The sequence below is a fragment of the Coregonus clupeaformis genome, unplaced genomic scaffold, assembly GCF_020615455.1.
Source record: "Coregonus clupeaformis isolate EN_2021a unplaced genomic scaffold, ASM2061545v1 scaf0951, whole genome shotgun sequence".
NCBI classification, from domain to species: Eukaryota; Metazoa; Chordata; class Actinopteri; order Salmoniformes; family Salmonidae; genus Coregonus; species Coregonus clupeaformis.
Window position 1 is genome coordinate 159,349 of NW_025534405.1, and position 20,732 is coordinate 180,080.

Sequence of the window (20,732 nt, forward strand, 5' to 3'; positions counted from 1 at the left end):
AAAACTATGAAAGTAATTACTCCTGTTGATGTAGTAGAAAATAGTAATCCTTTAGTTAATGGTATTGCAAGGTTATCTGGAAAAGGGAATAAACGTTGGCCTGACATTGAACAACCATGGCTAGTGGAAGGGACTTTTAACCCTGACGTCATCAACATGATGAAAGTGATTGAATAATAGAGAGAGGAAAAGCAGAAATGACGATAAAGATGAATCCAAAACTCCAAAAGTAGGAAGAAAACGAGATGTCTGGAAACTAAGGGTGGAGTGAGGTTAAGGAAGATGGAACATGAAGATGATGATGATGATGATGATGATCAGAGTGATTGAGAAGAGATCATGGGTGGATATGACTGTGATCAGAAGGAAGTTGGCAAGAGAGGAAAGAAGAAGGATACTAGAGATTTGATCTCTGATGGAAGTTGAAGGAAGAAGAAGGATACTAGAGATTCGATCTCTGAGGAAAGTGAAGATGGAGAAAGCGATGAAGATTTGGAGATTAAAGGTGCTTTATGTTCAAGAGGATTTTATTCAACAATGATTAGCACAGAAGAAATAGAAAGAGATATAGACTGATGCGTATTATGCCTGGATAAGGGGAATAATTTAGAAGAAGTAAGAGAACTGCAAAGAACAACTCAAGAAGCTGAAGATACAGAAGAGAAGAAAAAACTGCTGAGAAAAGGATCCCAAGAATTGGAGAAGAATAATACATTGAGGAAAGGAAAGAGAGCACAAGTAAGAAGATGATGCCAGATGATATTTCGAGGACAGAACTTAGAATATAAGCCTTTGAAGAATACCGATATGTCAGATATACTTGAGAAGCTGTCTACTCTTCAAGATGGAGCATATCCTTGGATTTCAAAAATTGGAAGAAATTATGATGGGAACACAGTTTGCCATAGGAGACATTAAGAGACTTTTGGCTAATCTCTTTGGGATTCCAGATATGGAAGAAATATTTCAGAGAGCAGGACTTAATAGATATGTGGGGACTGAGGTGAATGACCCTGAATTTTTGGTTGCAAGTGGAAACTGGCTGTGGAGAGCACTGAAAGAGATGTTTCCAACAAATGTGCATTCTGACAACATTCTGATTGATCCACTAGGACAAAAAGAAAATATGAGAGCCTATGTGTCAAGAGTTCATCAAGGGAGAAATATTATTGGAAATGATCCAGATGTGAGTCAAATTGAGAAGTCAATTTTGAGAGCTAAACTGCAGATGGGACTGCCCTCACAAGTAAGGAGCAAACTGGCAGAGGTGGTTGGACTTGGAAGCATGACAAAAGGTGTCTATAGAGATAATATAGCCCATCAAGTGGATCTGTAGAGGAAAAAGGAACACAACTAGAAAGAACAAGACCAAGAAACTCTCAGAAAACTTGATGAAATACAACTGGGGGAGAATAAGAAGGAGAAGAAAAGCTTTGGTTATGAAGAATCAGTGTGCACCAAATCAACAATCACTGCCACAGCTTCAACTGAACCAGATCAAATGCAATTGTACCAGCCACAACTAGTGGTACAAGTTGTTTCATATCCATAGCCAGTTTCTGGAAAGACAAAGAATTGGAGAGGAAGAGGAAGAGAAGGCTTAGGAAGAGGAGGAAGATTTAAGCCATACTTCCAGCAATCTTGAGAAGTGTGTTATGATTGTGGACAGGTTGGTGACTTTGCCTGTGAGTGTAATGGGCCAGAAGGAAACACAAGAGGGAATTTCAGAGGAAGATACAGGAGCAAGTGAAGATCATCTGGAGGACAGGTGAACCCCTATAGGGGCCCGGAGCAAGGATTCTAGGGGTGCCCAGAAGATCTGAAAGGGGGGTGTCAGCTGGTAGCACCAGTTAGGGGAAAAAGATCCAACAATTGAAGTGAAAATAAACAACTGACTATGGGAAGTGATGATGGATAGCAGAAAGGCTTTTATCTGTGTTCAGCCTGAAGAGGTTACACATCTCACTATGTCAAATCAACTAATTAGGACAAGGACAAGGAGAGTCATAAGCTGTACGGATGACACATGAATCTATTTGAAGTGTGAAGATGGATTGAAAATCTATGGAAGAGGAGATGTTGCAAAAGGTTCAAGAATGTTTGTGATATCAAAGTAGTACTGATATTGGATTTGTGAAATCAGCCCAATTGAGGTGAAAGTTGAACTTCGACGAGGAGGAAGACCTCCTTGGAAAAATCAGTATCCATTGAAAGATTAAGCAATTCAAGGGATTGAACAAGAAATTGAAGGACTTTCAAAAGCAGGTGTTTTGAAGACAATAGAAAAAATCCTTAGAGTAAGAATGTTTGTTGTTTTGGGAGAAACCATGAGGGGTTGATAGTAGCGCCTCTGGACTATTAGGTCTGATGATTTAGGAAGCTAGGGGTTAGCTAATGTTGCAAGGGGGGAGATTAGGAGACAGATCAAAAAGGAGTAGGGTTTTTGGGAACCATATTTGCTTGAATAGATTGACTATATCATAGGAAGGAGGACAATCTGTCTGAAAAATCATGTTTAAAAGGGGGTGACTGTTATTCTTGGTTACATTCCTACACCAAGAGGGGAATAAGATGTCAAACTAAGCTAAAAGATCCTCAATCGTTTGCCAAGTTTTTGTGTAAAGAAGTCATAAGCAGGTGGGGACTTCCGGATCAAATATCCTAAAATTAGTGGGAAAGGAATTTGTGGATAAATCAGTGAAATGGTTTTTGAAAAATTAAGGGAAAAAGTCAGACTAAAAAGTTAAGAAAACTAAGGTTGAAGGAACTCTAGGACAGTCAGCTAAGCTTCAATGTTAGTAGTAAGAGAGAGAGAACAGTGGTGAAGGGAAATTTAGAGTTCAGTGGGAAGATAGATATGGCAGGAGTTTAGATAGGAGCAGTTGCATTGAGAAAGTATGCGTTGTTGAATGATAAGAGAAGAGTGAAGATTGAGGGTGATTGCAGTATCTATATTTACAATTCCCAGCAGGAAGATCAAGGTGATTATACATGTATTTTTTATAATCAACAGTTTGAAAGTGAGGGATTAGAGTTGGGACTGAGAGTTAATGTAGTGACACTAGTGGTGATAGATGGAAATACAAGTAAAGAGTTCGAAGCTTTAGGGAGAATGGATGAATCAACAACAATGACATCAACACTTCAGCCTATTATAACAACAGTGAGAAGCAATTCAACTCTTTCAACATTGAAAGTTATTAAAGCTATAAATATATCACATTTGATTACAAGGGAGCCAATCGCTCCAACACCAATTTTAGAGGAAAAGACTGTCATTAGGGTTAGGATGGGTGGTACAGCTCATCTTCCTTGTAGAAGTGAGAGAAGGAATGTGTAGAGGTGACATTCCTCTCATGTGGAGAGATAATTGTGGAGAATAAGTGTTGTTATGAGGATAAGAAGTAGAAGCTGTTTCACCTAGTGAAAGGAAGTATATTTTGTAGAACGATATGAAGTGGAAGAGGGTTATGAGTGATTGCTAACTTATTTTGAGTAATGTTAGAGGGAAAGATTAGGGAGAATATTATCATGGAGGTACAGGATGAGTTGTTTGATTTTAATAGAAGACAAGAAGATATATCTGATCAATACTGTTCGTTAGGGAAGAGAGAAACTAAATGGAAGGCATATGGATTTGATTCTTCTGTTTTGGAAATTAAAGATGGATGGGCAGGTAGGAATCTTTGGTTCAAGGAGTTAACTCATTCTGTAAGATCAGTGAGGAATCTTGAGGGTAAATGTCTGTTGAGAATTTCAGCGTAAGGAACATGGGGTTGAATCTTAGAGAAGGTAGCTCAACCTCTATCGAGTATGTGTAAATCTTATGCTTTATTATGGCTGTTGTATCAGCAACAATCATTAAGAGATAAAATAATGTCGTTGTGGAAGCATTTGTTTAGGCCTAGGTTTAAGTGTTCTTGGTTAAATGAATTAACCTATGTGAATTTGTTAGATGGGAAGGAAAATCAGTTAACAGCGCTTCATGAAGCATTGGAGGTGAAACCAGTGAGGGCTAAAATCTGTTTTTGTTAAAATAAAACATATGATGGAAAGGGGATGTTTAGGGGAATATCAGATGGTGATGATTATATGATGACTTTGGGGTAAGCAGGAACATAAGGTTAGTAATGAGAAATATAATGTAACTTTTGATGTTTCATTTAGTAAGAAGAGAAGGACTTTGATGGGGAGAGAGAAGTTTTGCATGATAATGTAACCATTGGGAATTTTAGAAACATCTGGGGTTTGTGGTGAGAAAGAATATATTCTTACCCTATGGATGGAAAGGATGTTGTTACATGTTGAAGTTGAAGCTTCCATATGAGGTTTTTAAAATTAAAAGAGGGGAAGCAAGGGACATAGATAAATCTGATTCTGAAAGAGAGAAGTGTAATAGTCTGGGAAGCCTACCATTGGAGGATAAGTCTAGGAGAGAAGTGGGGACTTTTTTCCATGGTATGGTGTAACATTTTGGGAAGATAACATAGATAATATTACCTATAATTTGAAGGGTTTTGCAAATGAAACGATAAGAGGGTTTAACCTTCTGTCAAGACTCAAAGGAATATTGATGGATAGATATCAATTTTGAATTTTTCAAATGTTTTTAAATATTATGGTGATTTTAGTATTTTGTGATGAATCAAAGGGGGGAAATGGTATGTGATTCATTTTATATATCATTTTATATATCATTTTTAGTTGATATTGATGTTTTAATTTGAATGTGTTGTTTTGCAAAAGATACTGTTTGGTCTTTTCTTTTCTTCCAGAAGCATATGGGGGAATGTGTAGAGGGGATTCAAATACTCAAACATGGACAATATGAAGGGACAATATGAAGGGACAATATGAAGGGACAATATGAAGGGACAATATGAATGGACTGGAGGAAGTGGAACAAGGAAGGTGTGGAAAGGTTCAGATTCCATCATCGAAGATGCATTGGAAGTCGACACTGCTGAGGAGATGAAGTGTAGTGGACTACATTCCAGTGTCTACAATGATATATAGACATATTTGCATGTGTAATACATAATTTGTGTCATATTCTTTCTGTATTAATTTTTGAAGAATGATATTTGCTGTTATTGGGTACATGTGGGGATCTCAGATGTTTTTGTTTATTTTGTGGATGCTTAGGGATATTGGGTCTAGGCAGGGATAGAGAGAATCCACAGGCGGGTCCGATGGGTTGACCAGCCTGAATGTGGACATTTTTGATTGTATTTTGTTTGCTGAGGCTTTCATGTGTATTTAATTGCATCATAGTCTAAAATGCATTGATAAAGATGTATGAATTGATCTGGAGTACTTAAGTGGTTGCCTGGGGCAGAGGGGGCGTGAGAGAATTTTACTGTCTTGATTGATTGATGGATATTTGGAAAGAAAGCTGCCAGAGAGGTTTTTCGCTCTCACACTCCATAGATATTTGTTCATATTTCATACAAATGTATTTACACTCCATAGAAAAAGGTGTTTACTCTCCATAAAATTTGGTTTATTGTTAAAGTTACTCAATAAGAGAAAAATTGTTATTTGTCATAAACCTATTCTTTTTGGTTTCGAGACTTAATTAGTCTCGAAGGGGGGAAATATGTGGTATCTGAGGAATTTATGACTTTGCTAATGGTTTCAAATGGTTTTAGAGGATGTTGATTCAGCTTAAGGGGAGCATCTGGGGAGTAGTTCTATAGGGGCACCCTAAAGCCGAGGAAGTCTGTTAGGTGGAGTCCTGGGATTGGTCTGTAGGGAAAACACCCATATCAGGTTACATAGGATAAATACAAGGGTTAAAACAGAGGACGGGGAGAACAACATATTATTTTTGGTCGTTGTTCTCCAGATGCCTGCAGATGTCTGTCAATTTACGCTGAAAGCTTGTGATATAAATAAACCTTTATAATCAAAGTACAGTGTAAGCGGACTCCTTGTTCTCACAGCAAAATTAGCATTATTATTTATATACAACACGGTGAAAGTATCAAATAAATTAGATGGAGTCATTCCATGTTTCCTCCTTGCACACAGGAACAAGGAAGTGAGAGAAGACCCTGTCTCCCAGGGCAACTAACTCAGTTTATAATGAGCTGCTACTTCTCCTGCAACAGCAATCTACCTGTTTTTATCAGAGGTGGGGATCTGGAGAAATGTGTTTTCCTGCGAGCACTGGCTGTTCCTGCCGAGTCACTTCCTGATAGGGCATGCCATGGCACCTTGTGTAATGAGGTGTCATCCGGTGAACCCCAGTGAACTCTGGGTAATCAGGGGGTGTGAGGTGACCTTATATATAAAGGGTACATAGTTATGGAAGTTAGATAAATAGAGAGAGAGAGAGAGAGAGAGAGAGAGAGAGAGAGAGAGAGAGAGAGAGAGAGAGAGAGAGAGAGAGAGAGAGAGAGAGAGAGAGAGAGAGAGAGAGAGAGAGAGAGAGAGAGAGAGAGAGAGAGAGAGAGATACAAGATAGACAGAAAGGGAGATTGGGAGCGATAGAGAGGGAGAGGGAGACCGAGACACAGAATAAGAAAACAAGTACAGGTGAGAGAGAAGCAGAAGGTAGAGAAGGAAAAATGAAGTATTGAGGGGGAGAAAGAAATAAAGAGATAAAATGAGAGGGCAAGATATAGGAGGAATTGAGGAAGATAAGGAGATGTAGGGGGAGACAGAGAGATTAAGGTATGGGGAAGGGCTGATATGCGTAACTTGCTGCCCATTACACTCTACTTCCATTTTACATTTACATTTTAGTCATTTAGCAGACGCTCTTATCCAGAGCGACTTACAGTTAGCGCAAACATTATTTTATCGAACCCACAACCCTGGCGTTGCAAACGCCATGCTCTACCAGCTGAGCTACATCCCCTGCCGGCCATTCCCTCCCCTACCCTGGACGACGCTGGGCCAATTGTGCGCCGCCCCATGGGTCTCCCGGTTGCGGCCGGCTACGACAGAGCCTGGATACGAACCAGGATCTCTAGTGGCACAGCTAGCACTGCGATGCAGTGCCTTAGACCACTGCGCCACTTCCTTGTTCTCTATAAGGGTATATGCTGTGTGTTTTACTCTACTTCCTTGTTCTCTATAATGGTATATTCTGTGTGTTTTACTCTGCTTTCTTGTTCTCTATAAGGGTATATTCTGTGTGTTTTACTCTGCTTTCTTGTTCTCTATAATGGTATATTCTGTGTGTTTTACTCTGCTTTCTTGTTCTCTATAAGGGTATATGCTGTGTGTTTTACTCTGCTTTCTTGTTCTCTATAAGGGTATATTCTGTGTGTTTTACTCTGCTTTCTTGTTCTCTATAAGGTTATATTCTGTGTGTTTTAATCTACTTTCTTGTTCTCTATAATGGTATATTCTGTGTGTTTTACTCTGCTTTCTTGTTCTCTATAAGGGTATATGCTGTGTGTTTTACTCTACTTCCTTGTTCTCTATAAGGGTATATGCTGTGTGTTTTACTCTGCTTTCTTGTTCTCTATAATGGTATATTCTGTGTGATTTACTCTGCTTTTTGTTCTCTATAATGGTATATTCTGTGGGTTTTACTCTACTTCCTTGTTCCCTATAAGGGTATATGCATGTTCTTGCATTTCTGGAAGGAGTGTTTGTCTCTTACTCTGCTTTCTTGCGTTTGTGGTAGGATCGTCTCCAAGGGTTCCTCCAGGTCTTACGTTTGGCCAGGGCCAGGTCTGGCAGGAAGGCAGCCAGAGAACCCTCAATCTGGTCCGGTTTCCCACACAGAGCATGCTCAGTAGAGCAGTAGTAAGAGCACTCTCCGTAGAAACAGATGTTATTGGCTGGGGAGAGAGGAAAACACTGGGTTTTAGTTGGCAGCAGGGGAGCAAGGGAAGAGGAGAGGGGGACAGTGTGTGTGTCTGTATGTGTGTGTCTGTGTGAGAGAGATGTGAGAAAGAGAGAGAGAGAGCGAGAGAGAGAGAAGAGAGAGAGAGAGAGAGAGAGAGAGAGAGAGAGAGAGAGAGAGAGAGAGAGAGAGAGAAAGAGTGAGAGAGACAGACAGACAGACAGACAGGTACAGAGAGGAAGCTGGCAGGGTGTTGTAGAGCCAGACTGGTATTGGTTTCTTAATCTTGGGTTCAGGGAGGTAGGGAGGCGAGAGCTGAGCCAGCAAACTGTCTGAGTCTAGCGGTAATCTCCTGTCAGATAGAATGGCCTCTGTTATTCCACATAGCTGTTCACTGGGCTGTATGGGGATCTAACAGACAGTCTGAAGACATGTATTAGAAGTTCAGAATTCAGCAATGGCCTTTTACATTAAAGGAGAAGTCCAGTGTTTTACAACTTAATCTTATATGGTTCCTCACATTGAAAGTAGCCTAAGGGCCAAGAGAAACTGTAAACTCTGCTTTCTTGAAATAGCCACTACAAAATGTAACTAACTTTAACCACCAACTATGTCTGGGTGGGGAACCATCAAACATTCATTTGTAACATACTGAACTTCCAATTTAATGTAAAGGGCCTCTTTGCTAAGTCCCTGTCAAACCAGTCTACATGGTACATGCCTGTATCAGTACAATGTAAAAACATAGGGTTTTCGCTCAGTTCATGTAAAGTGGGATTGAAAGGACTGAATGACAGACAAAGTAATAGACAGAGGGCTTGAGATTGTTCCGTCCGTCTGTCGGACAATAACTTTAACAACTAATCTATGAGGATGATTAGGTTACCTTTGACAGATGTGTGTTCTGTGTGTGTGTGTATTTGTGAGTGTCTGTCTGTCTGTCTGTCTGTCTGTCTGTCTGTCTGTCTGTGTTCCTCACCACCACTGGCCCAGCACTGAGCCACTAAGCTAAAGGGAATTATTGATCAGATTCCTTGTTAGGGTAGGACTTGGATCCAGCCTCTAAATAGGAGTCTTTCTGGTGAATTATTGTGGTTTGCTGTTCGATTGTTTTCAGATGTTTTTTTGAAGTGTGTGTGTGTGTGTGTGTGTGTGTGTGTGTGTGTGTGTGTGTGTGTGTGTGTGTGTGTGTGTGTGTGTGTGTGTGTTGGGGGGACACCCTGGAGATTCTGTGTTTTTCTGTGTCGTTCCTGCAAATAAATTCCACTAAGCTGTATACTGCATAGTGAATACACAATACACTACTGTTGACTAGAGGTAGATCTAAATAACCAGCCTGATTCCTATACAGGCCTACACAGTAGCTAGGAACCAGAGTTTTAATCTAAATAGCCAGTCTGATTCATCTACAGGCCTACACAGTAGCTAGGAACCAGAGTTTTAATCTAAATAGCCAGTCTGATTATTCTACCGGCCTACACAGTAGCTAGGAACCAGAGTTTTAATCTAAATAGCCAGTCTGATTCCTCTACAGGCATTACACAGTAGCTAGGAACCAGAGTTTTAATCTAAATAGCCAGTCTGATTCCTCTACAGACATTACACAGTAGCTAGGAACCAGAGTTTTCATCTAAATAGCCAGTCTGATTCCTCTACAGGCCTACACAATAGCTAGGAACCAGAGTTTTAATCTAAATAACCAGTCTGATTCCTCTACAAGCCTACACAGTAGCTAGGAACCAGAGTTTTAATCTAAATAGCCAGTCTGATTCCTCTACAGGCCTACACAATAGCTAGGAACCAGAGTTTTAATCTAAATAGCCAGTCTGATTCCTCTACAAGCCTACACAGCAGCTAGGAACCAGAGATTTAATCTAAATAGCCAGTTTGATACCTCTACAGGGCTACACAGTAGCTAGGGACCAGAGTTGTAATCTAAATCGCCAGTCTGATTCCTCTACAGGCCTACACAGTAGCTAGGAACCAGAGTTTTAATCTAAATAGCCAGTCTGATTCCTCTACAGGCCTACACAATAGCTAGGAACCAGAGTTTTAATCTATATAGCCAGTCTGAATCCTCTACAAGCCTACACAGTAGCTAGGAACCAGAGTTTTAATCTAAATAGCCAGTCTGATTCTTCTATAGGCCTACACAATAGCTAGGAACCAGAGTTTTAATCTAAATAGCCAGTCTGATTCCTCTACAGGCCTACACAGTAGCTAGGAACCAGAGTTTTAATCTAAATAGCCGGTCCAATTCATCTACAAGCCTACACGGTAGCTAGGAACCAGAGTTTTAATCTAAATAGCCAGTCTGATTCTTCTACAGGCCTACACGGTAGCTAGGAACCAGAGTTTTAATCTAAATCGCCAGTCTGATTCCTCTACAGGCCTACACAGTAGCTAGGAACCAGAGTTGTAATCTAAATAGCCAGTCTGATTCTTCTACAGAACTACACAGTAGCTAGGAACCAGAGTTTTAATCTAAATAGCCAGTCTGATTCCTCTACAGGCCTACACAGTAGCTAGGAACCAGAGTTTTAATCTAAATCGCCAGTCTGATTCCTCTACAGGCCTACACAGTAGCTAGGAACCAGAGTTTTAATCTAAATAGCCAGTCTGATTCTTCTACAGGCCTACACAGTAGCTAGGAACCAGAGTTTTAATCTAAATAGCCAGTCTGATTCCTCTACAGGCCTACACAGTAGCTAGGAACCAGAGTTGTAATATAAATAGCCAGTCTGATTCTTCTACAGGCCTACACAGTAGCTAGGAACCAGAGTTTTAATCTAAATAGCCAGTCTGATTCCTCTACAGGCCTACACAGTAGCTAGGAACCAGAGTTTTAATCTAAATCGCCAGTCTGATTACTCTACAGGCCTACACAGTAGCTACAAACCAGAGTTGTAATCTAAATAGCCAGTCTGATTACTCTACAGGCCTACACAGTAGCTAGAAACCAGAGTTTTAATCTAAATCGCCAGTCTGATTCCTCTACAGGCCTACACAGTAGCTAGGAACCAGAGTTTTAATCTAAATAGCCAGTCTGATTCCTCTACAGGCCTACACAGTAGCTAGAAACCAGAGTTTTAATCTAAATAGCCAGTCTGATTCCTCTACAGGCCTGCACAGTAGCTAGGAACCAGAGTTTTTCCTGGTCAAGTCATTCCTGAAGAAAATGATCAAGTATGGAAACTACCCTCAACTACTGCTGTTGCTAGGACCACATAGCAACGCTAACCATAGTGGGAATAAGTTATCTGTGAGAAACAGACAATAAAGAAATATCTCATCAAAGTTTTGAGTTTGCCCTACTCCATAGGTATTCTGTGGGAATGTTGTTGTAAAGTTGTAAGAATGTTGTGGGATCGTTGTGATTTACCTGGGGAGATGAAGAAGGTCCTCCAGAGCTTTTTGTCCCTGGTCACATCCCGTATCTCCCTGGTCATGTTGACCAGTCTTCCCGCTACCGGGGGAACTCTCCGGAAGTCTAGGATCCTGAGGGCGGAGACCATAGATATACATCAGATCAGTATGAAACATAATGGAGATGTCTGGAAATATCCCATTAGGAAACCCAGTAGAAATTCAAATCAATTTAATAAGACTTTATTGATCCCACAAGGGATAATAATTTATATATGACACCATTGTTTTACAAACTATTGTGTTTTCAAAAACATACTGTGTATGGAACCACGTATGCTGATGGGATATAATTGTTTTAGGGCCTTTTGATCCTTACTTTAGGGCTTCATGACGGAATATCCTTCCTCACCACATCATCAATAACTATTATCCCAAATAAAGATCGGTAAATGTTATGCCATTAAAACGGGACACAATTTCCTGCTTGAGGGAGAAGCCAGGAATGATTTTCAATCCAAAGTGCCAACGGTGGAGTGTGTGTGTGTACGGGCCTCTTTCTTCCTGCTAGTGTGTGTGAGATATTATTAATAATTCATCTATTTTACAGTACAATCTCTTAGCTCCTTTCATTGGCTTTTAAAGTGGTGTTTATTGAACTTCAGCATCCGGTCGCTCAAACCACACTGGGCTGAGAGACTGGGATTCCTCCTTCTTTCTCCCTCGCTCCTCTCCTGTCCTCTACTCTCCTCTACTCTCTCTCTCTCTCTCTCTCTCTCTCTCTCTCTCTCTCTCTCTCTCTCTCTCCTCTCTCATACTATCTCCTTCCTCATCTTCTTTCTTTGTCTACCTGTCTCTTCCTCTTCCTCTCTCCCCCCACTCTCATCCCTTTACTCTACCCCTCTCTCTCTCTCTGTGCATCCTGTTCTTGCTATAACTTTTCTCTCTTTTCCTTCCTCTCTTCCAACTGACCTTATTTCTGCCTATGTCTTTGTCTGACGATTTTTCTGTGTGTGTGTGCCACACTAGCTGGGCCAGGCCTCCTACTCATTCGATACCTCTTTAACCATCCTTGTCGTTGCTTCCTGCAGCATGACCTCTCTGAGGCTTAGACTCCTGGGAGCGGAGTGTGTGAGTGTGGGTTTGTGTGTGTGTGTGTAACCTTGAAGTCTTAGCCCTTAGGGAGAGACAGACAGGGAGACAGGATGTGGGGCTGCAAGGATGAAACCCTAGCCACCAGATGAAAGCTCTCAGGAGCTATAGCCGCTCAAAGTGCACAGTCACCATGAACCAGATGACAAAGGAACTCCTGTATGGAGCCAGGCTCTCTCTCTCTTTTTCTCTCTCTCTCTCTCTGTACCCCACTCTTGTCATCCACCTTGAAGGGTAGAGTACTGCTTACAGAGAGTGTAGAGTAGAGTACTGCACAGTGTACGCTATAGGGAGGACTGCTCAGTGTAGGTTAAAATGGTACAATGTGTGAAAGTGGAAAGGCTTTGAGTTAACCCTTACACAGCATAACGATAACACGTTGTACATTTCTCAAAAGCAAGTGTATCAACAGTGTCTACTGTCCAGCCATAGAGGGAGTGAAGAGAAGAGGCTATACACAGAGCCAAACAATTCCTCCTGTTCTCCTCTTTCTACACATTCCTCTAGCTATTCATATTGAGAGGCCGCGTCCCAAAAGGAACCCTATTCCCTTTGCAGTGCACTGCTTGGTCAAAAGTAATGCACTACAAAGTGAATAGGGTGCCCTTTGGGACACAAACACAGAGTTCCACAGGCTGCTGTCCAGAAGATGGTGCGGCCCTGGGTCAAACAACAAGACCGTAATTCATATAGCCAGACTCAGCTTGGCATACACAACCTAACAACAACCTAAATACAACCTGCTCTTTAGGGGCTAGCAGAGTTACCTCCTCCCTGCCCTAAATTATGCCCTGCTGGCATTGGCATGTCCCTTGGTTTCCTCTCCTCAGCCCACTGTGCCCACACAAACACATGCCTCTGGCCCCGGCCTGGCATTCCACTGGGCTGGGTGTGTGTGTGTGGGTGGGTGTTTAAGTGTATGTGTGTGTGTGTTTGTGTTTGTGTGTGTGTGTGAGAGAGAGTGTGTTAGTGTGTGAGAGAGTGTGTGTGTATGTGTGTGAGAGAGAGAGAGAGAGAGAGGGAGAGAGAGAGAGAGAGAGAGAGAGAGAGAGAGAGAGAGAGAGAGAGAGAGAGAGAGAGAGAGAGAGAGAGAAAATCCTCTGCATTATCATTAACAGCAGACTAGTTCATTTCCTCAGTGAAAACAATGTACTGAGCAAATGTCAAATTGGCTTTTTACCAAATTACCGTTCGACAGACCACGTATTCAACCCTGCACACCCTAATTGACAAACAAACAAACCAAAACAAAGGCAAAGTCTTCTCATGCTTTGTTGATTTCAAAAAAAGCTTTTGACTCAATTTGGCATGAGGGTCTGCTATACCAATTGATGGAAAGTGGGGTTGGGGGAAAAACATACGACATTATAAAATCCATGTACACAAACAACAAGTGTGCGGTTAAAATTGGCACACATTTCTTTCCACAGGGCCGTGGGGTGAGACAGGGATGCAGTTTAAGCCCCACCCTCTTCAACATATACATGTATATCAACAAATTGGCGAGGGCACTAGAACAGTCTGCAGCACACGGCCTCACCCTACTAGAATCTGAAGTCAAATGTCTTCTGTTTGCTGATGATCTGGTGCTTCTGTCACCAACCAAGGAGGGCCTACAGCAGCACCTAGATCTTCTGCACAGATTCTGTCAGACCTGGCCCTGACAGTAAATCTCAGTAAGACAAAAATAATAGTGTTCCAAAAAAGGTCCAGTTGCCAGGACCACAAATACAAATTCCATCTAGACACCGTTGCCCTAGAGCACACAAAAAAATATACATACCTCGGCCTAAACATCAGCGCCACAGGTAACTTCCACAAAGCTGTGAACGATCTGAGAGACAAGGCAAGAAGGGCCTTCTATGCCATCAAAAGGAACATAAAATTTGACATACCAATTAGGATCTGGCAAAAAATACTTGAATCAGTTATAGAACCCATTGCCCTTTATGGTTGTGAGGTCTGGGGTCCGCTCACCAACCAACAATTCACAAAATGGGACAAACACCAAATTGAGACTCTGCATGCAGAATTCTGCAAAAACATCCTCTGTGTACAACGTAAAACACCAAATAATGCATGCAGAGCAGAATTAGGCCAATACCCGCTAATTATCAAAATCCAGAAAAGAGCCGTTCAATTCTATAACCACTTAAAAGGAAGCGATTCCCAAACCTTCCATAACAAAGCCATCACCTACAGAGAGATGAACTTGGAGAAGAGTCCCCTAAGTAAGCTTGTCCTGGGGCTCTGTTCACAAACACAAACAGACCCCACACAGCCCCAGGACAACAACAACAGCAACAACAACACAATTAGACCCAACCAAATCATGAGAAAACAAAAATAGAATTACTTGACACATTGGAAAGAACAAACAAAAAAACAGAGCAAACTAGAATGCTATTTGGCCCTAAACAGAGAGTACACAGTGGCAGAATACCTGACCACTGTGACTGACCCAAACTTAAGGAAAGCTTTGACTATGTACAGACTCAGTGAGCATAGCCTTGCTATTGAGAAAGGCCGCCGTAGGCAGACCTGGCTCTCAAGAGAAGACAGGCTATGTGCACACTGCCCACAAAATGAGGTGGAAACTGAGCTGCACTTCCTAACCTCCTGTCAAATGTATAACCATATTAGAGACACATATTTCCCTCAGATTACACAGACCCACAAAGGATTTGAAAACAAGCCCAATTTTGATAAACTCCCTAATCTATTGGGTGAAGTACCACAGTGTGCCTTCACAGCAGTTAGATTTGTGACCTGTTGCCACAAGAAAAGGGCAACCAGTGAAGAACAAACACCATTGTAAATACAACCCATATTTATGTTTATTTATTTCCCCATTTGTACTTTAACTATTTGCACATTGTTACAACACTGTACGTATACATAATATGACATTTGAAATGTCTTTTTTCTTTTGAAACTTCTGAGTGTAATGTTTACTGTTAATATTTATTGTTTATTTCACTTTTGTTTACTATCTACTTCACTTGCTTTGGCAATGTTAACACACGTTTCCCATGCCAATAAAGCCCCTTAAATTGAAATTGAATTGAAATTGAGAGAGAGAGAGAGCGAGAGAGAGAGAGAGAGAGAGAGAGAGAGAGAGAGAGAGAGAGAGAGAGAGAGAGAGAGAGAGAGAGAGAGAGAGAGAGAGAGAGAGAGAGAGAGAGGGGCAGCAGGCTATAGTAAACACATTGTGTAACGTCTACCCTGCCAGCCTGCTAGTACAGTGAGCTTTATTCTCTATCCAAAACAAGGGAACCAGGCACATATGTGTGTGTGTGTGTGTGTGTGTGTGTGTGTGTGTGTGTGTGTGTGTGTGTGTGTGTGTGTGTGTGTGTGTGTGTGTGTGTGTGTGTGTGTGTGTGTGTGTGTGTGTGTGTGTGTGTGTGTGCGCATGTGTGTGTGTGTGTGTGTGTGTGTGTGTGTGTGTGTGTGTGTGTGTGTGTGTGTGTGTGTGGTGTGTGCCAATCTGAATAACCTTAGGGTTGATAAGTGTTGATGTTCTTACACCTGGTCTGATAAGGATGAAATATAGAACAGATGCTGTGAGAATGTAGACCAGTGGTGGGAAAAGTACCCAATTGTCATACTTGAGTAAAAGTCAAGATACCTTAACAGAAAATGACTCAAGTAAAAGTGAAAGTCACCCAGGAAAATACTACTTGAGTAAAAGTCTAAAAATATTTGATTTTAAATATACTTAAGTATCAAAAGTAAATGTAATTTCAAAACTATACTTAATTATCAAAAGTAAAAGTACATTTCAAATTCCTTATATTAAGCAAACCAGACAGCATAATTTTCTTGTTTTTTAAATTTACGGATAGTCAGGGGCACACTTCAAAACTCAGACATAATTTACAAATGAAGGATTTGGGTTTAGTGAGTCCGCCAAATCAGAGGCAGTAGGGATGAGCAGGGAAGTTCTCTTGATAAGTGCATGAATTTGACAATTTTCCTGTCCTGTTAAGCATTCAAAATGTAATGAGTACTTTTGGGTGTCAGGGAAAATGTATGGAGTAAAAAGTACATTATTTTCTTTAGGAATGTAGTGAAGTAAAAGTAAAAGTTGTCAAAAATATAAATAGTAAAGTACAGATACCTCCCAAAACTACTTAAGTAGTACTTTAAAGTATGTTTACTTACATACTTTACACCACTGATGTAGACTTACTGTGGTGGTCAGAACAAGTTCTGATATTTTTATATTTATTATGTACTGGGCCAGACCATTATGTATTGGACCTGACCATTATGTATTGGACCAGACCATTATGTATTGGACCAGACCATTATGTATTGGACCAGACCATTATGTACTGGGCCAGACCATTATGTTTTGGACCTGACCATTATGTATTGGACCAGACCATTATGTATTGGACCAGACCATTATGTATTGGACCAGACCATTATGTATTGGGCCAGACCATTATGTATTGGGCCAGACCAATATGTATTGGGCAAGACCATTATGTATTGGGCCAGACCATTATGTATTGGACCAGACCATTATGTATTGGACCAGACCATTATGTATTGGACCAGACCATTATGTTTTGGGCTGGACCATTATGTATTGGACCAGACCATTATGTATTGGACCAGACCATTATGTATTGGGCCAGACCATTATGTATTGGGCCAGACCATTATGTACTGGACCATACCATTATGTATTGGGCCAGACCATTATGTATTGGACCAGACCATTATGTATTGGACCATACCCTTATGTATTGGACCAGACCATTATGTATTGGACCAGACCATTATGTATTGGACCATACCGTTATGTACAGTGGGGAAAATAGTATTTAGTCAGCCACCAATTGTGCAAGTTCTCCCACTTAAAAAGATGAGAGAGGCCTGTAATTTTCATCATAGGTACACGTCAACTATGACAGACAAATTGAGAAAAAAATATCCAGAAAATCACATTGTAGGATTTTTAATGAATTTATTTGCAAATTATGGTGGAAAATAAGTATTTGGTCACCTACAAACAAGCAAGATTTCTGGCTCTCACAGACCTGTAACTTCTTCTTTAAGAGGCTCCTCTGTCCTCCACTCGTTACCTGTATTAATGGCACCTGTTTGAACTTGTTATCAGTATAAAAGACACCTGTCCACAACCTCAAACAGTCACACTCCAAACTCCACTATGGCCAAGACCAAAGAGCTGTCAAAGGACACCAGAAACAAAATTGTAGACCTGCACCAGGCTGGGAAGACTGAATCTGCAATAGGTAAGCAGCTTGGTTTGAAGAAATCAACTGTGGGAGCAATTATTAGGAAATGGAAGACATACAAGACCACTGATAATCTCCCTTGATCTGGGGCTCCACGCAAGATCTCACCCCGTGCGGTCAAAATGATCACAAGAACGGTGAGCAAAAATCCCAGAACCACACGGGGGGACCTAGTGAATGACCTGCAGAGAGCTGGAACCAAAGTAACAAAGCCTACCATCAGTAACACACTACGCCGCCAGGGACTCAAATCCTGCAGTGCCAGACGTGTCCCCCTGCTTAAGCCAGTACATGTCCAGGCCCGTCTGAAGTTTGCTAGAGTGCATTTGGATGATCCAGAAGAGGATTGGGAGAATGTCATATGGTCAGATGAAACCAAAATAGAACTTTTTGGTAAAAACTCAACTCGTCGTGTTTGGAGGACAAAGAATGCTGAGTTGCATCCAAAGAACACCATACCTACTGTGAAGCATGGGGGGTGGAAACATCATGCTTTGGGGCTATTTTTCTGCAAAGGGACCAGGACGACTGATCCGTGTAAAGGAAAGAATGAATGGGGCCATGTATCGTGAGATTTTGAGTGAAAACCTCCTTCCATCAGCAAGGGCATTGAAGATGAAACGTGGCTGGGTCTTTCAGCATGACAATGATCCCAAACACACCGCCCGGGCAACGAAGGAGTGGCTTCGTAAGAAGCATTTCAAGGTCCTGGAGTGGCCTAGCCAGTCTCCAGATCTCAACCCCATAGAAAATCTTTGGAGGGAGTTGAAAGTCCGTGTTGCCCAGCGACAGCCTCAAAACATCACTGCTGTAGAGGAGATCTGCATGGAGGAATGGGCCAACATACCAGCAACAGTGTGTGAAAACCTTGTGAAGACTTACAGAAAACGTTTGACCTGTGTCATTGCCAACAAAGGGTATATAACAAAGTATTGAGAAACTTTTGTTATTGTCCAAATACTTATTTTCCACCATAATTTGCAAATAAATTCATAAAAAATCCTACAATGTGATTATCTGGAGAAAAAAAATCTCATTTTGTCTGTCATAGTTGACGTGTACCTATGATGACAATCACAGGCCTCTCTCATCTTTTTAAGTGGGAGAACTTGCACAATTGGTGGCTGACTAAATACTTTTTTTCCCCACTGTACACAAAACAACGCAGGATTAAAAACATAGAGTTTTTCAATTTAAATTAGAATACAAAATTCTTGCAAACAATAGAATGTTATGTAAATGGGAGATACAACCATCCCAGCTCTGCAGATTTGGCTGCGAAGAGACAGAATCATTAGATCATTTGTTTTGGTCCTGCCCATATGCAGCTTGTTTCTGGTCGCAAGTTCAGTTATGGCTGAAAAATCACAATATTTACTTCAAGCTATCTTTGCAAATAGCACTGCTGGGTGACTTGAAAAGCCATGGTCAGTCGATCAATAATATAAAGTACTTTTAGTAAAGGTTTTCATCTTTAATTTAGAATCAGTGCAAACTATGAGAATAGAAAGGTTCAGAACTTTTGTGAAACATCACACACAGCACAGTTGAAAAATATTTTGCAAGTAGAAGTCAAGACTGGATGGTTTTTAGAGATAAAAGGGGTAAAAAAAAGAAAGAAGAGATCATTTATGTCAAATGTCCCGTGTCCGTAAAATGTATATAGTATGTATAAGCTGGAAGTAGAAGCCTAAATATTGTTGTCCATTAGTTTACTACAATTAGGGGAGGGATGGTAGGGTTAGGGGAAAATAATAAAGGAAAATATATATAAAAGAAATATGAACAAATATATATGGGGGATTGGAAATGATGCAAACAATTACATTGATAGAACCCACAATCTATCTGCAGTATTAAAGATGATCTACCCCCCAATTTTTATTTATTTAAACAAGAATAAACATTTGAGGTGTGTCTTAGTCATGCAGGAAATATCTACAACTTCACGCATACTGCACACACACACAAACACACACCCAAGCATGCACACATGCACACACACGCACACACACATGCACACACGCACACACATGCACTCAGAGATGCACACACACACGCACGTACGTACGCACATATGCACGCACACACACGCATGCACACACACACGCACGCACACATACACACGCACACATGCACACACACACACGCACACACACATGCACGCACACACACACGCACGCACACATGCAAGCACACATGCACACACACACACACACACACACACACACACACACACACACCTGTCCAGATGAAAGGCAGCGATCTCAGCGTTGTGTCTCTCCAGATCAGAGAAGTAGAAGAAGTCCGGGGGTGTCTCCTGTTCCCTGGTCTGCCTGGAAGACACAAAGGTTGAGGCACCGTTAGAAGAATGTTAGCATTAACAAAATCCTGCTCAGTATGAAGTACAACTGTCTGTCTTTATTTGACCCTGCTGATCATCTACTGTAACCTTAATGACCACATGTACTCTCCACCGGGCATAGCCAGAAGAGGACTGGACCCTCGGAGCCTGGTTCCTCTCTAGGTTTCTTCCTAGGTTCCAGCCTTCTAGGGAGTTTTTCCTAACCACTGTGCTTCTGCATCTGCATTGGTTGCTCTTTGTGGTTTTAGGCTGGTATCTGTAAAGCACAACTGCTGATGTAAAAAGGGCATAATAAAACACATTTGATTGATTGATTGAACATTCAAGGCCGCTAGCACCAGAGTTCTCCACCACTGAACAGATACAGTAGGACACTGTAGTGAAAGTTTTCCCAAAGTGCAAATGAATGTGAAATCATTTGAAATAATTTATGAATGCGAGTCACCAAGATTTCCCCCAAGTGATTGCATTAGGATCTATCTGCATATATCTAGCTTACATTCATAGTTCCAGTTTGAGCTCTAATTCCAATTTGAGAGCAAGCTGCCTAGATTTGCATGTCTGAAATGTCACTCTTTTCCCTAGCACACCATAAAGGGAATAGGGTGCCATTTGGGACGCAGCCAGTTTAAGACAGCAGGACCCAGAGCCAGTCAGCTAAACCCGGACCATATTCCACTTTACCCAGTCCTTTCTTCTTCTCCTTCTTCCTTCCTCCCTCCTTCCCTTCCTCTCTTTCGTCTCCCTCCAGCCATTACACCTCAGAGCAGGGCGG

The 20,732-nt window shown here is 41.3% G+C and overlaps 1 protein-coding gene across 1 annotated transcript in view; it reads right to left on the reverse strand.

Annotated features, from left to right (window-relative positions):
- LOC121551409 (extracellular serine/threonine protein kinase FAM20C-like) overlaps positions 1-19,987 on the reverse strand; it is a 28,802-nt gene extending 8,815 nt beyond the window's left edge. Inside the window, exons 1-3 of the mRNA XM_045217168.1 lie at positions 19,836-19,987; positions 11,187-11,302; positions 7,619-7,799 (exon numbers count right to left, since the gene is read on the reverse strand). Of these exons, the coding sequence (XP_045073103.1) occupies positions 7,619-7,799; positions 11,187-11,253 (248 nt within the window). The 5' untranslated portion in view covers positions 11,254-11,302; positions 19,836-19,987. The remainder of the gene's footprint in view (positions 1-7,618; positions 7,800-11,186; positions 11,303-19,835) is intronic.
- Positions 19,988-20,732: the final 745 nt, after the last annotated feature.